At 34.7% G+C, this 21,350-nt stretch overlaps 1 protein-coding gene across 1 annotated transcript; it reads right to left on the reverse strand.

The window, feature by feature from the left end:
* Positions 1-4,469: 4,469 nt before the first annotated feature.
* On the reverse strand, positions 4,470-16,479 carry LPAR4 (lysophosphatidic acid receptor 4). Its single transcript, XM_056124202.1, has 2 exons — positions 16,187-16,479; positions 4,470-5,663 (listed from the first exon to the last, which is right to left on the reverse strand). The coding sequence occupies exon 2, from the start codon at positions 5,582-5,584 to the stop codon at positions 4,472-4,474; it is 1,113 nt and encodes a 370-aa protein (XP_055980177.1). The 5' UTR covers positions 5,585-5,663; positions 16,187-16,479; the 3' UTR covers positions 4,470-4,471.
* Positions 16,480-21,350: the final 4,871 nt, after the last annotated feature.

Raw genomic sequence — 21,350 nt, forward strand, 5'->3', positions numbered from 1 at the left:
GCAGCTGGTGGGTGTGACACCTACCTACTGGAAGATGGAGGGTCTAGGTGGAGAAGGCCCAGTCCAAATCTGAGTAGGCTTGGAGACCTCAGCCCCAGGACCCGCATGCCTGGGTTCCTCTGCCAGTTCTTTCATGCATGAGGCCCGTCCAGACGTGTGGAGAGTGGTCCCAGCATGGCCGTGGCTGGTTCCGGAGGTCCTCAGCTGCTGGGGCTCTGCTCGGGGCGGACGGGGGGAGAGAAACTCAACCCGCCCCCCTCCAATGGGCCCCAGTAAGGACAGGCAAGCACAGGGGCAGGAGACTCTGCGCTATTCTCCAGGAGCTGGGTTTTATACTCTCTGCGTCTTGGCCGTTGATGGGACCAACCTGGCGCTGGCGGCAGGTAGCCAAGCCTCCTCGGATTGGGACTAGGCCTTCTCCACCTAGACCCTCCATCTTCCAGTAGGTAGGCATCACACCCACCAGCTGCCGCCAGTGCCAGGATGTAACATTGTATGTCAAAAACCCAATTATGAATAACTGCAATTCACAGTGCTTTAATAAAATAAAATTTTGGAAAAAATACAAAAAAAATCATACTTACATATGAAAATAGCAAACAAGATACAATTATAAACATTTAAATTAACTGCCTCCGAATTCATAGCTAAATTTATAAATGCAGAGTTGGCACAATATTATTATTGAAAACAGTGTTAGGTGGAGGAATAAATGAACACCATTGTATGAATCTGTTCCATGTTTCTTGAGAGAGGTTAATGTGTTGTGTTGTGGTTCACAAAGAAGCAATATTTCTGGAGGAAGTATTGAAAGATGTTTTAATGGATCACAAGAAAGGGAGGTAGAGAGCAGAGTCTGGGAAACTATAGGACACATAAGGTTCATGGGTGTGGGGGAAGAGATGGAGGTGAAAGACAGAGATGAGAAACAAATACCACCTGTTCCTTTTTTTTTAGGGTCTTCAATAGAGGGTCACTAATCAAAATGTTTCTATTATTTTAAATGTACCCTATGGCTGATAATGCCAGTAATATATGAATAGGCAAGTGTTTGTTATCATCTCACAGGGAATCTATACGCAATATGATAAATGAGGTACTTACTTTGCTTTCTCCAAGAGTTAGAAAGTATGGGAACAAACAAGAGTAATGTCCTTTACTGTAACCCCAGTATTATCATCAGTTCTAAGTTATTGTTCAGTCAGGAACTTAGTTCCAATCTCCTAGAAATATTTTCCATTAGTCTGTTTGCTTTAAATTTTCCAGCACCTCTTATTTGTCCTAGAGTATTTAATCAAATCTTAGAGATCAGATTTTAAATTGGCTAGAAATGCTAAATAAGCAGTAAAGTTGGAAAAAACAGACAAAAGAGGCAGTTAATCTTTCAATTTTTATCCCTAAAAATCATCCAGGGATTTTCCATTTGCAATTCTGTATTAGGTTTCAGACATCTATAAAGTGTTAAAATTATTTGCTACCAAATATAAGTTCAAAAAATTTGCTACCAAATATGAGATTAATAAATTCTCATCATACATGAAAACTCCTTTCTTAAACAATAAAGAGAAAATAAAAGAAGGATGCCGCTGAATGCTCACAAATAAAGATCAAGCTTGATAGCTGACCAAAATATAAATGCTAGGTAATTCAAATATATTTTATTACATTTAATAAACATTTAAAATTCAAATTGTAGTTACAACTGAATGATCGCCTTTACTTTAAAATACAAAATAAAAGTCAACTGTACATTTAGTTTTACATTACATTTTGTTTATTACATTTTTCATATGACAATTTTTTATTTTTGGCAAGTTATATTAGCTATGAAAATCAAAATTAGTAAAAAGAAGTTGAAATATGGACACATTAAACATAAATATGGAAATTACATAAAAACAAAATTATTTTCTATCGATTTGGTTAACATTACATTAAATGGCTTATTGTCAAAATCCCCAAATTTTATAATTTTAAGAGTGTTGGGCACAAATATCAGTTCACATAGAATTTACATTTACAATAAAAGGAATATCAAAAGAAACAAAACTGTTATTAATACTTTGCTAATTTTATCATAGCCTAACAACTGAACTTTAAGGTTACATCTAAATGAAACTAATGTTTTGTATATTCCATCTAAAATCTGCTTACATAAGACAATACAATTAATTTTAGGATTTTAGAGCATAAAAAGTAACACCATTATAAATAAACCATTTTATTATTATTCTTTTATTAATTTTTATTAGTTCCTAACAACATATTTAACACTTTTGAAAGTTATATTCATGGATCTTTAAAATATTAGTATTTTAACTCTAGATATCATCAGAAAGTAAAATAAGGTTAATGAAATATTTAAGAAATGTTTATTGCTTTCAAACTTTTGCATTCTTGTCATTGTTTCACAGTTTCATTTTTTAATAACTCCCTTGTACATGTTTGTAATTTACAAAATGCACTATTGGACCAGAGAGATAGTACAATGGTTAGGGAGATTGCTTTGCATGTGGCTGACCCCGGTCACATATCCAACACAACACATAGTACCCCAAACCCCACCAAGAGCAACCCCTAATCACAGAGCCAGGAGTAAGCCTTGAGCACCATCAAGGGTGGCCCCTCCCCAAAAATATTATTCTCCTTATTTAAATTACATTAAAATGTTTTCTTTTTTTACATTTTTATTTTTGGAGCCACACCCAGCAATGTTCTCAGGGATCACACCTGGTGGTCTTCAGGGGACATTATGTGGCTCTGGAGATCAAACCCAGGTCAGCAAGCACCTATCCCCTGTACTATATCCCTGGGTCATTTTATTTTAAATATTGATTTTAATTGTCTCTGAACTAGGGACCAGGTATTTATTTTTAAATTTTATTTTGCTTTGCTTGTGGGCCACACATGATGGTTCTCAGGGCTTACTCCTGGCTTTCTGCTTAGTGATCATTTCTAGCGGTACTTGGCAGACCATATGAGGTGACAGAGATATGACCAGGTTGCCAGGTGCAAATGTTTGCCTCCAGCACTGTCTCACTGTCCCCTAGGCACCAGTTTAGAGCTTCCTAGCTACACTTTGGTTCAAAACATCAAATATATATTCTTTTGTAAATTTTATAGGTACTGAAAATTTAAGTTCTAGATTTTAATGTGGTTGGGGTTTCAATTTTGTTTATTTTTTATTATTATTTTTTGCTTTGCAATGCCTATTTTGTTTTCCAGTTTGGTCCTGATCAGGGCACAGATTTAGCAGATTTCTAGCTATATTATATTCAACAATATCAAACAAATGACAATATTTTTACACTTAAAGATAAAAATAAAAATTTTTGTGTTAAGAGTTATACTTTAATTTTTATATGTTCTACTGTTATGTTGTTATGGTTAATTATATCAGTTTCGTTTGGTAGATCTACTTTTGTTTCAGTCTGTTCCTGATCTAGGCATAAATTAAACATCAATCTGGCTATAGTGCACTGAAAAATTTAGTATGAATGATAAGCCAGTAAAAAGTATACAACTTTACCCTCCAAAATTAATACAAATAATAGGAAAGTTTGGGGATGTTTTATTGATTTGAGGTTATCATTTTGTGATTAAGTTTTTTTCAAATTGCTCCCGATATACAAAGACAGCAGTTTGCTTACTGCATTGCTAATTAAAGTTTCATATATAAAATAGATGTTTCATAGAAAGCAATCTTTAAATTATAGTGGTAAGTCTAATAAAAAGAATGTTATTTATTTTATGAATACTTTACTGTTGGATTTGATTTTTCATTTTGCATATGACATGCACATATTTAGTAGTTTTCTGCCTTTGAGGTTCCATATAAAAATGTTAATGTAGTTGATAAAGGTGAAATTTCTTAAATCTCAAACTGCTGCTGACTTCAAATGTGTAAGTTCAGTTATTTTTTTAATTTTTTCTGATTCATATTCATCAAAACACAATTTTTCTGTTCCTGAAATATATGCAATGTTTTGCCAGCTATAAAATTTATTATTAATATTAGAAAATATATGTTGTTGTTCTAAAACAAATTCAATGACAATTCAAAAATGAAAATTAAAGACTAGCATATATCAGTAGTTACGCCAGTTTTTTAAACTAATCCCTGAAGTTTTTCTATATTTATAGACTAGGCCCAATAAACGAATATCATCAAAAAGTGAATACAATTTTTAAAGTTTTAAATAATCCCCATATCACTAAAGTCAATGCCACTGGACCGGTAACTCACATAATGTGATACAATGAAATTTCAACACAGCAGATTTGCCAATCCTTTTTGTTTTTTGTAATTGGACCTGACCTATAATTATTGGACAAAATAGCATATGCACAATTAATGTATCTTATTGCTTTCAATACATTAATTTGTCCTTAATATCACTAGCTTCAAACTTTATAGCACTGGGGAAAAAACATAGACAAATAGTATCCTAACCCAAAGACATATCTGTACCTAAAAAGTAGATTCTAGCATTAATTCGCCAACATTATGCATTGTTTGTTCACTAACTTCTTCTTGTATAGCTGGAAGGGAAGGTTTTGTGGTCAGAGGTGTCTCAATCTTAAACAGCGATTCCATCCTGATATGAGTATTGATGTAGAAGGACTTCTGAAAGGACTCAAGGGTGAAGTAGTAGATGAAAGGGTCGAAGCAGCAATTCAGAGTTGCAAGGCACAAGGTTATTGGGTACATAATTTTTGAAAATCTTTCCAACAAGCAATTAGTAATGGCTTGGGAACGCACCAGGGCATACAAGAAAAGGACAGAGTTATAGGGTACAAAACATACCACAAAGACTGCCATATGCACTGTGATCATCTTCAGTACTTTTTTCTTATTAGTCCCAATTTGTGACAGTGTAGCAGGCTTGCGAAGTGTTCTTAACACAACAGAAGAGCAAGAAATATTCAATATTAGAGGAATGATGAATCCAACAACTTCAATAAATATGGTGATCTTGGACAGATAAGTCTTCCAGACACGTTTAGAGAAACCCTCAAAACAGGTAGTGGTTGCATTGTTGACATTAGTGGTGGAGAACAAAGAGGCTGAAATACCTCCACTGAGGACCAAGATCCATACACCAGCGCACACAATAGCAGAGTTCCTTCTGGTCCTAATGGTACGAGATCGGAAGGGATACACAATTGCTAGGAAACGATCCACACTAATACAGGTGAGGAAGAGCATGCTCCCATAGATATTGGTGAGGAATGCAGTCCCAGAGATCTTGCAGAGAGTGTCACCAAAAGGCCAATGGCGGTTGAAATTGTAAAATATTTTGAAAGGTAGAGTACAGACAAAGAGCAAGTCGGAGAGGGCTAGATTGGTGATAAAAATAGCAGTCTCACTTCTCATTTTCATGCGGAAGCAGAAGACAAACAGAGAGGCACTGTTGGTTATCAGACCCAGGATGAATACAACACTGTAGACAGCACCATTCAGATTATACTTGAAGGAATCATCAACAATGCATGTATTATTGGCAGTAGCATTGCCCAATCTAGATCTGAAGCTTGAATTTAAATCTTGGAATTGAAAATCAATGAATCTTCTGTCACCCATGGATTTTTTTTTTCAGAAGACCTGCTTGCTGCAGGGTTCACCACTTTTTGACTAGGGAGTTGTAGGAAATGTTTTCCTCCTATGGAGACAAGATGGAATGAATTATCAAATCTGCCATCCATCTGTGAGTTCTGTAGTATAAAAGATATTCTGTTTACCCAGAATAGAAGACAACATGCACATTCAATTTGTTTTGACAAGTATTTTTTGAGTGCCTACCATATACAAAAGTGTACTATTAGAATATGCAGTAAGAGTGAGATCACGCTCAATACTGTAAGTACAATACTATAGCATTGCAGTGAACAGAAACAAGGTGTTTTTAATCAAAATACTTATGGTGGTGGTATCTCTGAGAGTTAAAACAATGCTAATACTTTGAAATTTATATGGTAATTTTCAAAAACTACATGGAAAAATCTTGAATTCATTATGTTAAAGGGAATAAATATAAAAGTGGAAGGTAATTATTAGATCTTTTAACTCATCCTTAGAATATGAATAACTTAAGCATACAAACTGAAAAAAAAACAAAATCCATAGATTTAAACTAAGGTTATTACCAGAATGAAAGGAATTGGGTCAGGAAGAAATTAAGGGATATTTTTGATGGTGGATTGAACTGGAACTTTGGTTGTGAGAGTGGTGACAATATATCAAGAAAGGGGTATAAAATAATGTCCAATTCCATATTATAAATCAATGATAAGTCAATTGAAAAATTAAAATTAAAAAATGTATTTTATATGTTTCTAACAAGAGCACTGTGCAAGAAAAAAACATTTAATATGATATACCAGAGTACGTATTTTAAAATTAGTGTCAGAGAGGAAGCAAATATAAATGTTGCAGTCAAAACCAGAATTCACGTTTTTATTTCCTAATCAAATGATAGGAAATAATAATAGGAATATTAGTTATTAATAATAATAGGAAATAATCTCTACACTGTATTGGATACCTTTATCTTAATTAAATTCATAATTTCAGTAGTTCTATTACATAAGAATACAGGTGAATATGGACTCCCCAGGATATGTTTCCTATAAATTATGACTAAAGTCGTTTTGGGGTGAGAACCATGTCCCATGGTTCTTAGGGTCTACTTTGAATGTGGTGCTAAGTATTGCTCCAAGTGGTGTCTAGGGGAAAATGTGATACCAAGGATTGAATCTGGGACTCTTGCATAGTATGCAAGCACACTGGTTGTTTGTAACATTTCCCTGGCCATTCATGAAGCAATATTTGGATCACTTTCTTTCTTCCAAAACACGAGTTCAGAGAGCAAGAGACCCTTCACTTAATTAAAATTTCTGGATAAAGGTTAAAGGATTTTGCATTGAATTACATTTTATTTCACAAGAGATAGGATTCAAATAACAATTTCAGCATTTCTCTCCTTTAGTAGTCCTCTTTCCAAGTTTTACCATATCTCATTTTCCCCCTTCTCCTTCTCCCACTACTGAATTCATCAACCACTTCAATGTTTCAGCTTCTAAAATGACCCTGGGTAACCAGGCCTTTACTATCTGAAATGAAATGAGAATGGTAGTTTTGACCAACATCATCCCCATACCACACTGTACAGCTGTGTTCTAGTCAGCTACATGTTTTCTGCCTACTACAGCTTGATCATGGAGCTATCATTGACTTAATCCTTGTTGGGTATATGAGCTGACAGTTTTCAAAGGTACACACAATAATCAGAGTACTCCTCTGTTAGGTCAATAACTGCCATTGGACAGGAAATGTATTTCAAATGTGTTCCGTAACACACTATAGACAAATAACTGCTTAATTATTTATATTCAGTGGGGAGGATATGGAATAAAAGTGATCTCTATTCCCTGACATATCCAGTAACAGGTTTTCAGAAAGTTATAGTTCAAAATGCAATAAAGCATTACTGTGAAGTAATTCCTTCTTACATCACTCCTTCCAAGCCACAGGCCAAAGCATCTCTGTAAGAACAGGGGTGAGAGTGGAAGGGAGAATGTACCAGAGATACAGAGGCCTGGAGTCAAGTCAGCCAGTGTTTAGTGTGAGGAGAGAAAAACTTGTTTGAGTAAAAAAGGCAAGCATTTTCTTACTGAGTACCTAGAAGTGATGAACTTAGAGAATACAGGGTTCAAAGAAAAAGTTATCATTTTAATAGCTAAAACTTTTTAAGTTAAAATTATAAACTGGCTGTTCCTGAATTTTCTTTCAGCAAATCTTTATAGAATGGCTCCTTGACCCTCATATATTTTACGAAAATCATACTCCTTATTGGTCATTTCATCTGATTAGAGAGCTCAACTTTTGCCAGGATAAACCTAGATTTACAAAAGTTGGAATCTTGACAAAGGAAGGAGCAATAAGTATAAAAGTCACTCTGAGGAAGAAAGAAGGATAGGTGTGGAGAACAGAAGAGAAAATAGGAAATTAGCATTAATTAAAAAACTGGATTGTTGAGGTTTGGAAAAGCACCTTGCAGAACAGAGGTCAATCATGTCATTTACTTCATATCCAAGTCTTGAGAGATAGTTTCATTTCATAATCCTAATCAAAACCTTTCTACCTTGTTTCATCTTATTCTTTGCATTTTTTTCTCAAAACAATACATATTGTTTGTGTTTATGGTTAGTGAAGCTGATAAGAAAAACAGAAATCTTCCTGTGAAATCTCTCTTAATGGAGCTCATATCTCATCTGAGGAGCTGTAGAACCAACTTTCTGTAGATTGTTTCACCAATTTGGTGAAGGAAAAATAAAGATAATGACAAATTTTTAAACTGTTTATACTAGTTAATATACTATTTTAACACCCCTATTCATGTTTTTCATTCTTAAAAGAAATCAAGCCAGACAGTTAAAGAGCATCTCTCTAACATATACAATATAAATATTATGGTTTACATACATAAAATCACTTACTTTTAAAAGGGAAAAGATGCTTTTTTTTTAAAAAAAAAAGGGTTTTGAGTGAAATGAGTCAGAAGGAGAGGGACAAATACAGAAGGATTGATTTTATTTGTGGTATATAAAAAATATATGTAGAACACTAATTCCGATGGCCAGGGAAAACTGGTTAGTAGGACTGGTCAATGGTTGGAACTAACCACAAGTGTGTTTGAGGGTGAGGTAAGTAAGACAGAAAAGAGACCAGTATGACAATAATAGCTGGGAACAGTCATGCTGGACAAGATCTGAGGGTTAAAAGTATGTAAGAGGATATTCTTGATAACCTTTCAGTATTAATATTGTAAACCACAAAGCCTAAAAGGAGAGAGAAAGAAGGAGAGAAGAGTCCAGGCTGGGGGGTGAGAGTGTGGGGGCGAGGGGTGATGGGAGGGAATCTGGGGAAATTGGTGCTGGGAAATGTACACTGGTGGAGGGATGGGTGTTAGACTTGTATGACTGAAATCCAATCATGAACCGCTTTGAAAAAATAAAAATTAAACAATAAATAAATTAAATTAAATTAAAGATTTTTTAAAGCTAAGTTTCATTCACCATTGTCTGCTAGCACCTGCCTTCTACAATAAATGCTGCCAAAAGAGTTTATTTTACTTGGAAAAACTTTTTCTTAATAAAAAGATTTCACTTCTGCCCAGAGTTCTTCCTGTCTGCCTGTTAGTGACCTATTTAAACAGCATTCATCTAGCTCACTGGTTATGCAGTCTTTTGCAATTTTCAAAATAGTGTTTTAAATAAGTAATCTTTATCTACTGAGTTTTCCATTCAGTTGCATGTCTCCCAGAAAATATACACTATACCAGGAACAGGCAGTTTGAAAATATCTGGCACTTCTGTTTTGCTTCTTTGAGTAGCCAAATCCTGTGGGAAAGAAAGGACCACAAACAAGAAAGCATTACAGTCTCAATCCTAAAGAGAGGGCACTGCCTCTATGGCCCTATTCATAGTGTTTCCTTGCTCAAGCACACAGCACCTTTGCTATTTAGTGATGAGGGTGTGGAACTGGGATTTAACAGGACATTGAAAGAAATTCTATTTCTGACTCAGACACTGGTTCATTCTGTAACTTAGCTATACTGTTTCTCTTCCCTGTATAAACATTACCTCTGAGTCTCACAGCAGAGGCTAGGAAGATTCAACAGGGCTTGTGAATAGCTTTCTGAGTGGACCAATATTTAGTCCTACCTAAGCTAAAGAGGCTTTTAATTTTTCTTCTTCTTTCTCACTACCCTAATGCAGCTAAACACCATGCCTCCATTTTTCTTGATACATTGAACTTCATATGAACAACACATCCTCCTAACACCAAGCATACCTTGATCATGGAGATTATCCTTTTGAGTTTCAGCCTTAACTACACAATTTTCTCATACCAAGATAATCCATGAGTATGCTTCCAAAGGAATATCCTCCACTGAGCTGGGTTTTTAAAAATCAGAGAGGAGCAGGAGAGATAGCACAGGGGTTATGGCACTGCTTTGCATGAAGATGAACCCAGTTAGTTCCCTGACAAGATAAATGGTTCTCAACACCCACGCACAGTTAGGAGTAGCCACTGAGCAAGACTAGGTGTGGCTCAAACTTCCCTCCCATAAATAAAATCATAGAGGTAGTGGCTCTTAAGCTGATTCTGAAGGAAAATCAATGATATTTAAGAAAATGGTGACTGACTTCCTTTCTTTTGAGTAAAACATCTATTTAACCACTAGATTTTCCTTAACAGCTAATACTGAATGGAGATATTTGGACTTCAGATAAAATAAAGAAGAAAAAAGGTAGTATAATACAATTATATTTTTCACAGTGGGGAGTTTTATACTATTGTCTTTTGAAGAACTTTGCAGTCAATTTTTCAAACAATTATCACCTAAAGCTGCATTTTAGAAATGGAGATCATATGACACCCTGTGGCCTCCCAAAATATTCCAAAGGAGTCTTAGATGAAAATCTATTAAACCCTGGGTTTGAGGATACACAGCGAGAAAATGGAGGTACAACTGGTAGGACAAGGGGGCCACAGAGAAGAAACAAGGTGGGGAAAAAGTCTGATAAACACTGACATATGGTATCAATTAAAATGCATTTTGTTGATAAATAGAAATCTGTTCGTCTGGAGGTTGACCAATGAGACATTGCTAGTTAACATATTTTTTACTCTAACCTATACCTAGGAAACCAATTTTAAAAGTTTATAGTAATGCTCAAATTTTTCCTTTTTACAAAACGAATGACAATGAAATATACAATGTTTGAGGTTTTAGGTCTCCTAGAGGAAGTGAAATTCCCATTTCGACCTTATAAGATTCAATACCTAAATTGCTTGGCTTAAGTGATAGACTTTTATATGACACATTGAAAACAAAGTTCTAATATCTGGCATATGCCAACTAGCCTAGAAAGACTGGTTTACTTTTGTTCAAGTTCTTGGGAACTGAAGGTTCTGAAAGCAACCTATAGTGAAATGTTCATGCTTTACTCCCTTTTAATGAGCTAGAATCAAATCAGAATGCTTCTGATCCCCAGAGGATTTCCTCTTTCAACTCTGGCCAAAGCTTAGGAACATTGACACAATAGTCTTCAGAGGAAGCCAACAGCTATTGTGTCCTGGCCTATAAATATCTAGTATTGAATCAAACTGAAAAAATACAAAATGTTATTAAAAGTACTGCTCAAATCTATTGAATAAAAGAGGATTTGTCCAAACTTTTGCTTCTTATATGAATAACTGCTAAAGCATGACTCCTTAAAGAAAATGTGTTGTCCAAGTCACAGGTACAGGTCACAATCATACTCATGATCCTATTACTTGGTTAGAAATTCATAATAGTTTTTAAAACACTACCTAGCCTTATAAATATTTTGTATTAAGGAAACATAAATGTTTCACTATGTAACTGGTAAATTGTTATAAGGTCTCATTGCAAGTAAAACTTGTTACATATCAAATATTTAGATTGATAGTGTTTTATGTTTGGTTCAAGAAATACACTCTAAAAATCATTCTTAGACTTTTCTGGGGCCAGGAGGAAAGTTGTTCGTCTTGTAGGTAGTGAGCTCAGGTTTGATCCCCAGCACCACATATGGTCCTGTGAGCATCACCAGGAGTGACATCCTGAACACAGCCAGGTATAGACCAAAAACTTTTTTTAAAATGAATTCTCCATATTTCTTAGGTTCACAATGAGACTATAATGACATTTCTAGCTCCCACAATTTTTGAGAACAGGAAATAATTGACTCAGTTCCTAATCTGAGATTATATCAACAGAGATTAACTTGATTTTTAACCCAAAAAAATCCAGTTTCACTTGATGATACTTTCAAATCTTTGGAAAATAATATGCTTTAGTGATTGACATACTGGATCTAATATTTAGCAGAGTATTAACTCTGCTAAAGAAGATTTTTTCCATGTGGTTAGATTATAACAACTACAGAAAAATTGTTCTATCTGGTGTTAATAAATCGTTTAGAGTCTTGAGACATATCTTGAGATAGTGAAAAAATGTATTCCCCAGCCTTTTGGGGAAAATTTTTGGGTGTTTCCAAAAGAGAACATTTCGAAATTTGGGGACACTCATGCATACCAATTCAAAATTTAGTTTTATTCTACATATTTGGACAGGCAGAACAGCTATCAATTTGAACGCCAATTTATCTGGTAAACTTAGACCTGTATCCCAATTATATGAATAAAAATGTCTTTTCTCAATTAAAAGGCTCTACAAAGATCTTAAACCAAAACCTTGGTGTTTAGCTACATTAAAATCAACCTTATTACAATAAACAAGGGGTAGAAAACTTATTTTCTGTCATGGGCCATTTGGATATTTATAACATCATTTAGAGATAATACCATTCAAGCAGAAGGCATGAATAGGCAAATTACAAGAAGCATTTTTAAGTTCTTCTCTTTCCTGTCACCCCAAACTTAGAATATATAATCTTACATCTACTCTGGGTATTTTATCTGATAAACTGTAATAAATTTGAGGTATTAATTATCATAAAGGTTTGAGATGAACATGAAGAAAGTTAAAGAAAACTATTACTATGAGAGTTCTGCATACATTACTTGAAAACAAATTTAGATGCCAGTTTTATCTAAGACAGGTAGTTATTGAGCTTTCTATAAGTACTGTTATTATTTACTCCATAAATGTTGTGAAGTGTAATTAATTTCACGTATGCCTTAAAGAGAACGTTTTAATAAAGTATATCTAAGATCTTAGGGTAAATACATTTATAATATGACATAAAGCAATGGAAAAGCGAACTAATATTTTAAATGGTATCTAAAATTATATAGATTCCATCATTTTTAACTAGAAATCATCATGCTAAGTGAAGTCAGGAGAGGGATTGATATAGATTGATCTTTCTCAGATGTGGAATATAAAGAAACACAGTAAGTAAGCAACAAATGAACAAGGGCAACAGAATTGGAGACTGATCCATAGAACTGAGCTTATCTGGAGGAGTTTGGAGGGGCCTTTGAGACATTGGTGGAGAAAAAAGTATTCTGGTGCTGGTTGTTGTTGAAACAATGTATGTATGGAAATATCTTGAACAGTATTATAATAGTATTATGTAATCACAATACTACCATAAATAGGGAGGGAATTATTGAAGAACTGAAGACAAACTTTACTTTCCAAAACTTTCTCTTCTGACATATTTTATTAGCTATATTGACAAGTGTAAGTTTTATGAATCCATGAATCTTATAGCCATTTATTTAAAGATCATTGGTGACTAAAGGCAGAAAAATATTTCAAAATTACAAAAAGTAATATGTTAAAAATAATTTAACAAAGAGAATTTATTTGGGGATCTGAAGCACTATAGATCCTTTTACAATGTTTTTCTTCTTTATCTCCCTCCAAATAACTTATACATTCATAAAGGTAGAGGAAGAAAGACTAGAATAATAGGTGGCTTTATCTTGGCCCTGTAGTTCCATTATACCCCAATTTCTTTTTCTCACAAATAATAGTTACATGAGCAAGACTTGAATTACTTTATACTAATACACTGATAATTTGTTATATCTATTAGGATGTCATAGGCATATCTAATATATCGAGTTTGAGACATCTTTTAAGCCCAATGCTACACTAAATACTTATATAGAAATAGAAATACTCTACATTGGAATTCTTACTAATAAGTATTTACATTTGAACCCTACTCAATCTACTGCCTGTAAAGCATAATCATCTGCACACATCAAACTTACATTTCTATCACATCTAACACTCATTTTAACAAAAGTAGCCTAAACAATATATAGTATTGTTTAATATATAGTATAATTTCAGTAGTATTAAAATCCAATTCTATAGTATTAAAATACAATTTCCTAACAAAAGTTTTCTGTAATCTAAGAGAATAAAATCTAATAATAAAATTATTAGAAAATATTTCAAATATATTTGAGATAGTATTAAGGAAAACTGTTTTTCACACTTTATCAGAGAACAGCATTCCCGGAATGAATTGTGCATTATTTCATTATTTTGTATTAATCATCCTATGAGCATTAAGAATTATTTCCTTTATAACTTTCACAATTGATACAGATTATTAAGAAAATTACTCTATATTTTGAATTTAGAAGAATTAAGAAATTCAAATATCCAGAAAAATTATTTTTAAACACCAGTATAGTCACATACAGTGTGATAACTACCTGTGTGAGGGAAGATCATAGTCCTTTTCTCAACCTCACTTTTAATTCTTCTATTTCCACCTTTGGCCTTGACTGACAACAGCCTTAAACTGGTACTATCCTAGTGGCCTCCTTGGTTGCTCCCTCTTGTCATTTGTTTCCCCTGTTTCCATTTGTCATCAAATAGAGAAGAAATTTAAGTCCATCAAAATCTGAGACTTATGAAATTCATGTTATTAGATTTAACAAAATTATTGTCATGCTTGTATTCTACCCAAAGTAAATATCATCTCATTCCAGTAGCTAAGAATCACAAATAAAGATGAAATTTATATCCTAAAGTCTTTCTAAAATCTTTCCATCGCCTGCCATTATGCTCACATCAGCAGGCATATAGCCTCTAATTTTATAGGTATCTGTGTTAGAACTTTTCTACCTGTTCCCCATTTACTTGTCTTCTAAAAAAATAAGGTTATCAAAATATTTCAGAGTATAACTTATTGAATCAGATTACTAAATCACCTAAGCATCAATTTTGATTCGATTTACTGGCCTATAAAATATAAAGATAGATTCCCAGTAGTGGGTGACTTCTTACTGAGCCCCCAAATTTTAGCACTATTATTAAAACTGTTTTGTAACCTTCTTAATAATATACAGAACAGCCTATGTATGCTAATCATATACACAGAATAAAGACAGGGAAACAATTAGGCCCTCACAGCACACCACAGCAAGGGAAAAATTCTCATTGCATTTTCTCTCAAAGACAATTGCATTGATGAAATTGTAACTATGCTTCCTTGGCCTGAATGTTGTGAGGCATACTCCCAAACCTCTCTATAATGTACATAGTACACATTCTGAAAGGCCGATATGAATGTTTCAACAAGATTTTCAATGCCATTTCTGATTGTCAGGAAATCCTTCAGAGAATAGACAATATCAAGTTTATTATCTGAACTAATCTTTCTTTAATAGGAGCACAGCTTTTCATTTGTGAAAAGCTAAATACCAAGTAAAGGGATTTTCTCTATAAGCTATACTATTTGGGGGGTCTGATCTGAAAGATCTATATATTTCAAAGCACTAGAAAATTTTGAGCTTAGTTTATTGTTTTTGCCTTCATGTCCGTCAAGAAAAAGGATATTTTGTTTAATTTGTAAGATAAGAAAGTGAATAATTCCACTAACCTCATAAGTGTTTCAACATTTGGAATTATCTGTTTTTTCCCACACTAAACTAATGATAAATTGCATATGTTCTCTAAAAGAGTAATTGGAAAAGAGGACTTATCAACTCACCAAGGTATTCTTACTAAAATATTTAATGTATCAAGAATAAATACACAAGATTTTAAAATATGTTGCATTTTGCATTTACATGAAAAACAGTGATTAATTTTACTTGTAAAAACAAGTTTCACATGCACCAGATTTCATTTTTAACTAAAATTTATTTCTTCCATTATAATCAATTTTATCACCATTCGATATAGCAAATCTCAGTCTCCATAAATCTATTAAGCATCAAAAGCATTTCTAATTTAGTTTTACTAGAAGAAAACTTAACATAATAAAAGCCACATTAGCTCACAACTGTAAACCAAAGATATATAAAGTTAGCCAAAAGTTTATAATAAATTGTTCCACTTTGATTTTGAAACAACTCTTTAGGAAAGCTGTGTTTACATGAAGAAAGGGCCTGAAAATCCCGTGTCTCTTCAGGGAAACTATATTATTGTGAAAACAAAGGAAATTCTTTTTGTTATTGTTGTTTTTCAGTCTGTTTCTGTTGTTTGTTTGTTTTTTTATTTTCTCTAGCCATTCAAGGACAATCTCTGTTCAGCCCTTCAGAGTTGAAAGTCTAATAATTTCTTTCTCAAGACATGCAGTTTCAGTGTTTCCACTGTTCCGTTCCGCCGCCCTGCCCCACCCCCAACGCCCAAATAAAATCATTCTCAAAGAGACTTACCACAAGAATGAGTGTGCTAGACTGCGAAAGTGTGCTCATGCCTGTAGACTATTAGTTAGCAAAACTTGTAAAAGGATAATTCGCACTTTTAATCCATTCTTCTTCTTTTTACGGGGAAAGGTTAGCTCAGCCCAAAGCAGCAGACTCTGGGCTGCTACGGTTTCTTACAGCAAACTGCTCATTCTGAAAATCTCAGCTTTTTCACATTTATCTCTTTCCCTTTGTTAAGTAATGGCCCTCTTGAAGGCTGTAGCCTGCATGCCTTTAACAAACAGGACACAAGAAAAGGCCCAAAGTCCGTTCTGCAGCCAGGACTGGGGGAACTCTTGGGGGTCTCAGTAGGAAATGTTTTTCATTGGATAAGAAGGCATTAATAGGAGCCCAGATCCCGCCCAATCCCCTGAGTTCCATCGTTCCCTTAGTCACCAATCGCTGAACTGAAGTTTTTCCTTAAAGACAGCATTGCCAGGGAAAAGCAGTTTTCACAGTCCAGAATTAGCTGCTTAAGTGTCACTTGACATACAAAAAGGTCTTTCCCGACCAATTAATCCATAGAGAGAGCCTTCGTGTCTGCATTTGCTGCAGGACTGCTACCTCACTACAATTTTAATGAAAAAGACATAAAATCCAAACTGGGAAGAGTATTTCGATTATAAGTTTCTGTTTGCTCCAACTTGTTTGAAATGATTACAATATTGATACTAATTAGTGGGTGGGGAAAGACATAAGTGAGGGATACTATAAAAACAATATTATTAAAATATGCAAAATTAAATGCTCCACCACCACAAAAAATAATGAAATGCATTTGTATAATCACTTATGCCAGTAAAGTGCCCTCAGATGGAAGGAAATGTGTAGGGTAGGTAAGGGTGAGTGCTACCAGAGTTCTAATACCCTCAAACCATATGCTTTGTGGCAAAGGGAAGATCTATTTCTCACTTAAACAAATTGTTGGCAGGAATTCTAATTATCATAAAATTTTCAGAATTTTGCAAAAGTTCAAACTAAATAGCACAGAAGATATCGGTAGACAATGGAAAGTTATTCCTAGCTGTATACCTTCTTTTTCCCATGAAAGTTCTTTTCCAATAGGTTGTCTGCTTTAGATATCCATACTGCTGTTTTTCTCCTTATATTTTTTCTCCTTTCCTCTCTGGCTCTGGCATAAATTTGTTGCAGAAATTCATTTATCTATCTGTAACTCCATTGCTAGTCCTTCTCTTCCACTATTTCCATTCCCATCCTTCTCTATGTGCATCCACTGGTAACATTCCCACCAACAGAATTCACTTCCACTTCTCTGGAATAAACTCTTGGATTGTTGATAAGGTGCCTTCTTTAGTGATCTTGGAAAATTGGGTGATCCTCTGCAAGCTTAATATGTCTTCTGACTGCTGTAATTAAAGTACCTCCAAAATAAAGTACCTCCAAAATAACATACTTCACATTCATATATTCTTCTTATTTCTTCGGTTCTTCTGTATCACATCTCACCAATATTAAAACATGTTATTATAAAGCTTTTCTTTACCTAATTACTTGTAACAGATTCTTTTTTTCTTTTTTTGCTTTTTGGATAACACCTGGCGATGCACAGGGGTTACTCCTGGCTCTGCACTCAGGAGTTACTACTGGCGGTGCTCAGGGGACCATATGGGATGCTGGGAATCAAACCTGGGTCAGCTGCATGCAAGGCAAACGCCCTACCCACTGTGCTATCTCTCCAGCCCCGACTTATAACAGATTCTTAAAAGCACATTTTTGTTGCTTTGCTTCTTACCCAGAACACCAGTCTCCATTCTTTCCGTTCTGCTACTTATCTTAGATATCTATTTCTGTTAGTTGCTGACATTGGCTCTGTGTCACAAGTGGTCATTCATCCTCAAGTCTGAATTGACCAGTTCTTGGATGGTTTGTCAATGTACAAGAGGAAGCTATAGCCATAAATTCCTCAAAGTCTAGGTGGGGATACGCAACACATGAAGCAGTGATATGTCAAAGGCAGTTTTTTAAATTCTATTGTGACTTATGAATATTGTTCTATAATGGATCAGAAGATGGAGAATAATTCTTTTCGACAGGTCCAGGAAAACTTCTCAGACCAGGTGGCATTTTATTTGGAACTTCATGGCTTATTTTAGTATTTAAATAAGCCAAGGAAATATGAAGAAAAAGGTTTCCAGGTGGCCACACACAAATGACCAAATGCAGAATAATTCTTTCACAATCATTTGGGTTGATGATTGTGTCTTTCAACCCTGTCTTTCAATTCACCAGCCTTTAGTTCTCACTAATATGCACAAGCAGTACCATTCAGATTGATATCACAAAAGAAGCCTCAAAGGTCATCATGCAGGTAGGGATTAGGGTGGGGGTTACATGAATTTTTAAAATAAACAACCAGGATGTGGTCCAAAACATCCCCAAAACAAGAGTCAGAACTAGTTTAAACCCATCAACGGCCCATAAGAGGAAAAGTCAGCAGTCCTTCATTGACAATGTCATGGCAACAAATTCCAAGATTGAATAGCTCAGGAAAAGCAAGCAAAATCAACTTTGGAGAAGGTGGAGGAGGCACTCCATATTTTCTCAGAGTTGCCAATATCTGCTTAATCCAAAATAAATATTAGCAGTGCTCACAAAAACTTCTCTCTTTGACCTTTTCTCTTGTCTAACCAAAGCAATATTTTTTAAACTTTTCTTCTTCAACCATGTGCGATTTTATCTTATAAACGTGTTCACATTAAGCATTATTTTAGAAGAAAGGCTTAACATATGAAAAAATGTTCCCTTTAATTCTCACCTTGCTTCTCTCTTCAAACTTCTGGCTTTGCTTACTGTAATATTTGTAAGGTAGAAACAGGGAAAATGAAAGTTTCCCCAGGAGTTCTCCTAACAGCCAGTCTGTTACCACAAGGCTTAATCAAAAAATTCTTCTAAGAAGTCTTCACTAATGATAAACATGGGATAATACAGGGTTTAACATGCTTGCATTGGTCACAGTGGACACTGGTTCAATCCCAATCCCCACATCCAGCACTGTTAGGAGGTAGGAGTGATTCCTGAGTAAAGAGCCAAGAGTAATCTCTGAGTACCTCCGAGGGTGGCCCCCAATAAAAAAATAAAGAATTTTAAAAATCCTCACTGAATTGATGATGTCTTTTCTATGGACATTAAAAACATATAAAAACACAGATAATGAGTGAATTCAGAACTACCTAGCAGAGTGTATATTTCTTTTTATCTTTTTGAAAGAAGGTAACTGAAATATAATTAACTTCCAACTGAGAATTTACACACTTGAATAAGAACAGTCAATTGCAATTGCGTAGGACATTCACACTCCAAAACCAAAGTATTTATTTTTATTTCTGCCAATAATATTAAATGACTGGGTGAATTCACTGCAAGTGCCAGGGACTCAACTATATAATTTCCTTAGAAACAGTCACCAAAGGATTTTAAATATGACTGTGGTTTAGAGTCTAGCTAACAGTTTTGGTTACTCCCATATTCTCTAAATGAATACAGTGCCTGTATATACCTGGGCAGTGGATTTGGAAGGGAACCTATTTAACTATTGACTTTGCATCAATTAGTAGAAATCTTAAAGCTTTTCAGAAAACAAATAAATGTGAGATCCTGCATTCTACAATCTCTATTTTCTTTAGGTAAGTTTTAATATAGTATTTTTTGCATTCAAGGGAGCAAGGAATCGCGTGATGAAGTTCCAAACCACTTTCATAGTAAAAGGGTAAAGAAAAATTTTATAGCACAGGTTTTTGGAGACTTTTAAGTCATTCTTCATTCTGTAGTATTATATTCTCTAGGCTATTTCTCAAGTAACTTGGATTTTATTTTCAGTAACTGAACAAAATAAGATAGTAGCAAATTGCTATCATGATAAATTGGATTTGGCAGGCAGAAAAAAGAAATAAACATTAAATTTATTTTTAATTTTATTTTTTAGTTTATGAGGTTCTGTCATTTACAATACTCTAATTAGTGGCTTCCTATGCACATAATTTCAACACCACAGCTATCACCAGTGTATCTATATTCCTCCCTCAAGTACCCCAAAGCCCCTCCATTTTCTAACTAAAAAGTTTTGCTTAACCTTTGAACTCTTGGTATATGTTATGAACATGTCAAGATAATCACTGCCACCATTATTATAAAAACAGAATACTATTTTTCTTCATTATAATTGTTACCCAATATTTTAAGTGATTTACCTATATTTATTTGCCCAATCCGCAGAACAATTCTGATATAATTGCCATAATGATTATTACTAATTTGTTCCTAATAAAAATCAGGCACTCAACCTTCTATTTGATCCTTCACCATTTCAGGTTGAGCACCGTCTCTGGCTGATTATCACTAGGCTGATTCAGAAAGGGAGGCAGAACTAGAACAGGAGGCAGAGTACCTCCCTACTGGTTTGGTCCCTGCAGCCTCCACACTTGAACTGAACCATATTAAGGGTCCACACCACAGACAGTTCCTGTAACAAAAGGTTTCTTATACAACTACCAAACAGATTTACTCAACACAATACATGCTACTCACAGTTATTTTTCTTGACAGTCCCTTAGGATGAGCAGAGAAGAAGGAGACCAACGGGTTGCTTAATCCCTCAGCATCTTTCAGAGGGTTAACTAAAAAGACTTACCCCCATCACAACAAGAACACTAGAAAACCAATGAGAAAAACCCATCGAAATCTACAAATCTTAATAAGCAAAACCAGTGTTACCAAAGACATAAATCTCACCAATAAATATTCAGCCAGTGTCTTTAGAGATATTTTGATGAAGATATTCAATTAGTTCAAAGAAAAGGTGTAGCCATGGGTACAAAGCACAAGAAAGTATGATCACTGTCACTGTTACTGTCCTCCCGTTGTTCATCGATTTGCTCAAGTGGGCCCAGTAAAGTCTCCATTGTGACAGTTGTTACTGTGGTTGGCATATTGAATACGTCATGAGTGGCTTGCCAGGCTTTGCCATGCGGGCGAGAAACTCTCAGTAGCTTGCTGGGCTCTCCGAGAGGGGCAGAGGAATTGAACTCGGGTCAGCTGTGTTGGTCGCTTGCAAGGCAAACGCCCTACCCGCTCTGCTATCACTCCAGCCCCAAGAAAGTATGACAGCTTAAATTTA

Source organism: Sorex fumeus, unplaced genomic scaffold (genome assembly GCF_029834395.1).
Source record: "Sorex fumeus unplaced genomic scaffold, SorFum_2.1 ptg000050l, whole genome shotgun sequence".
Classification (NCBI taxonomy): Eukaryota; Metazoa; Chordata; class Mammalia; order Eulipotyphla; family Soricidae; genus Sorex; species Sorex fumeus.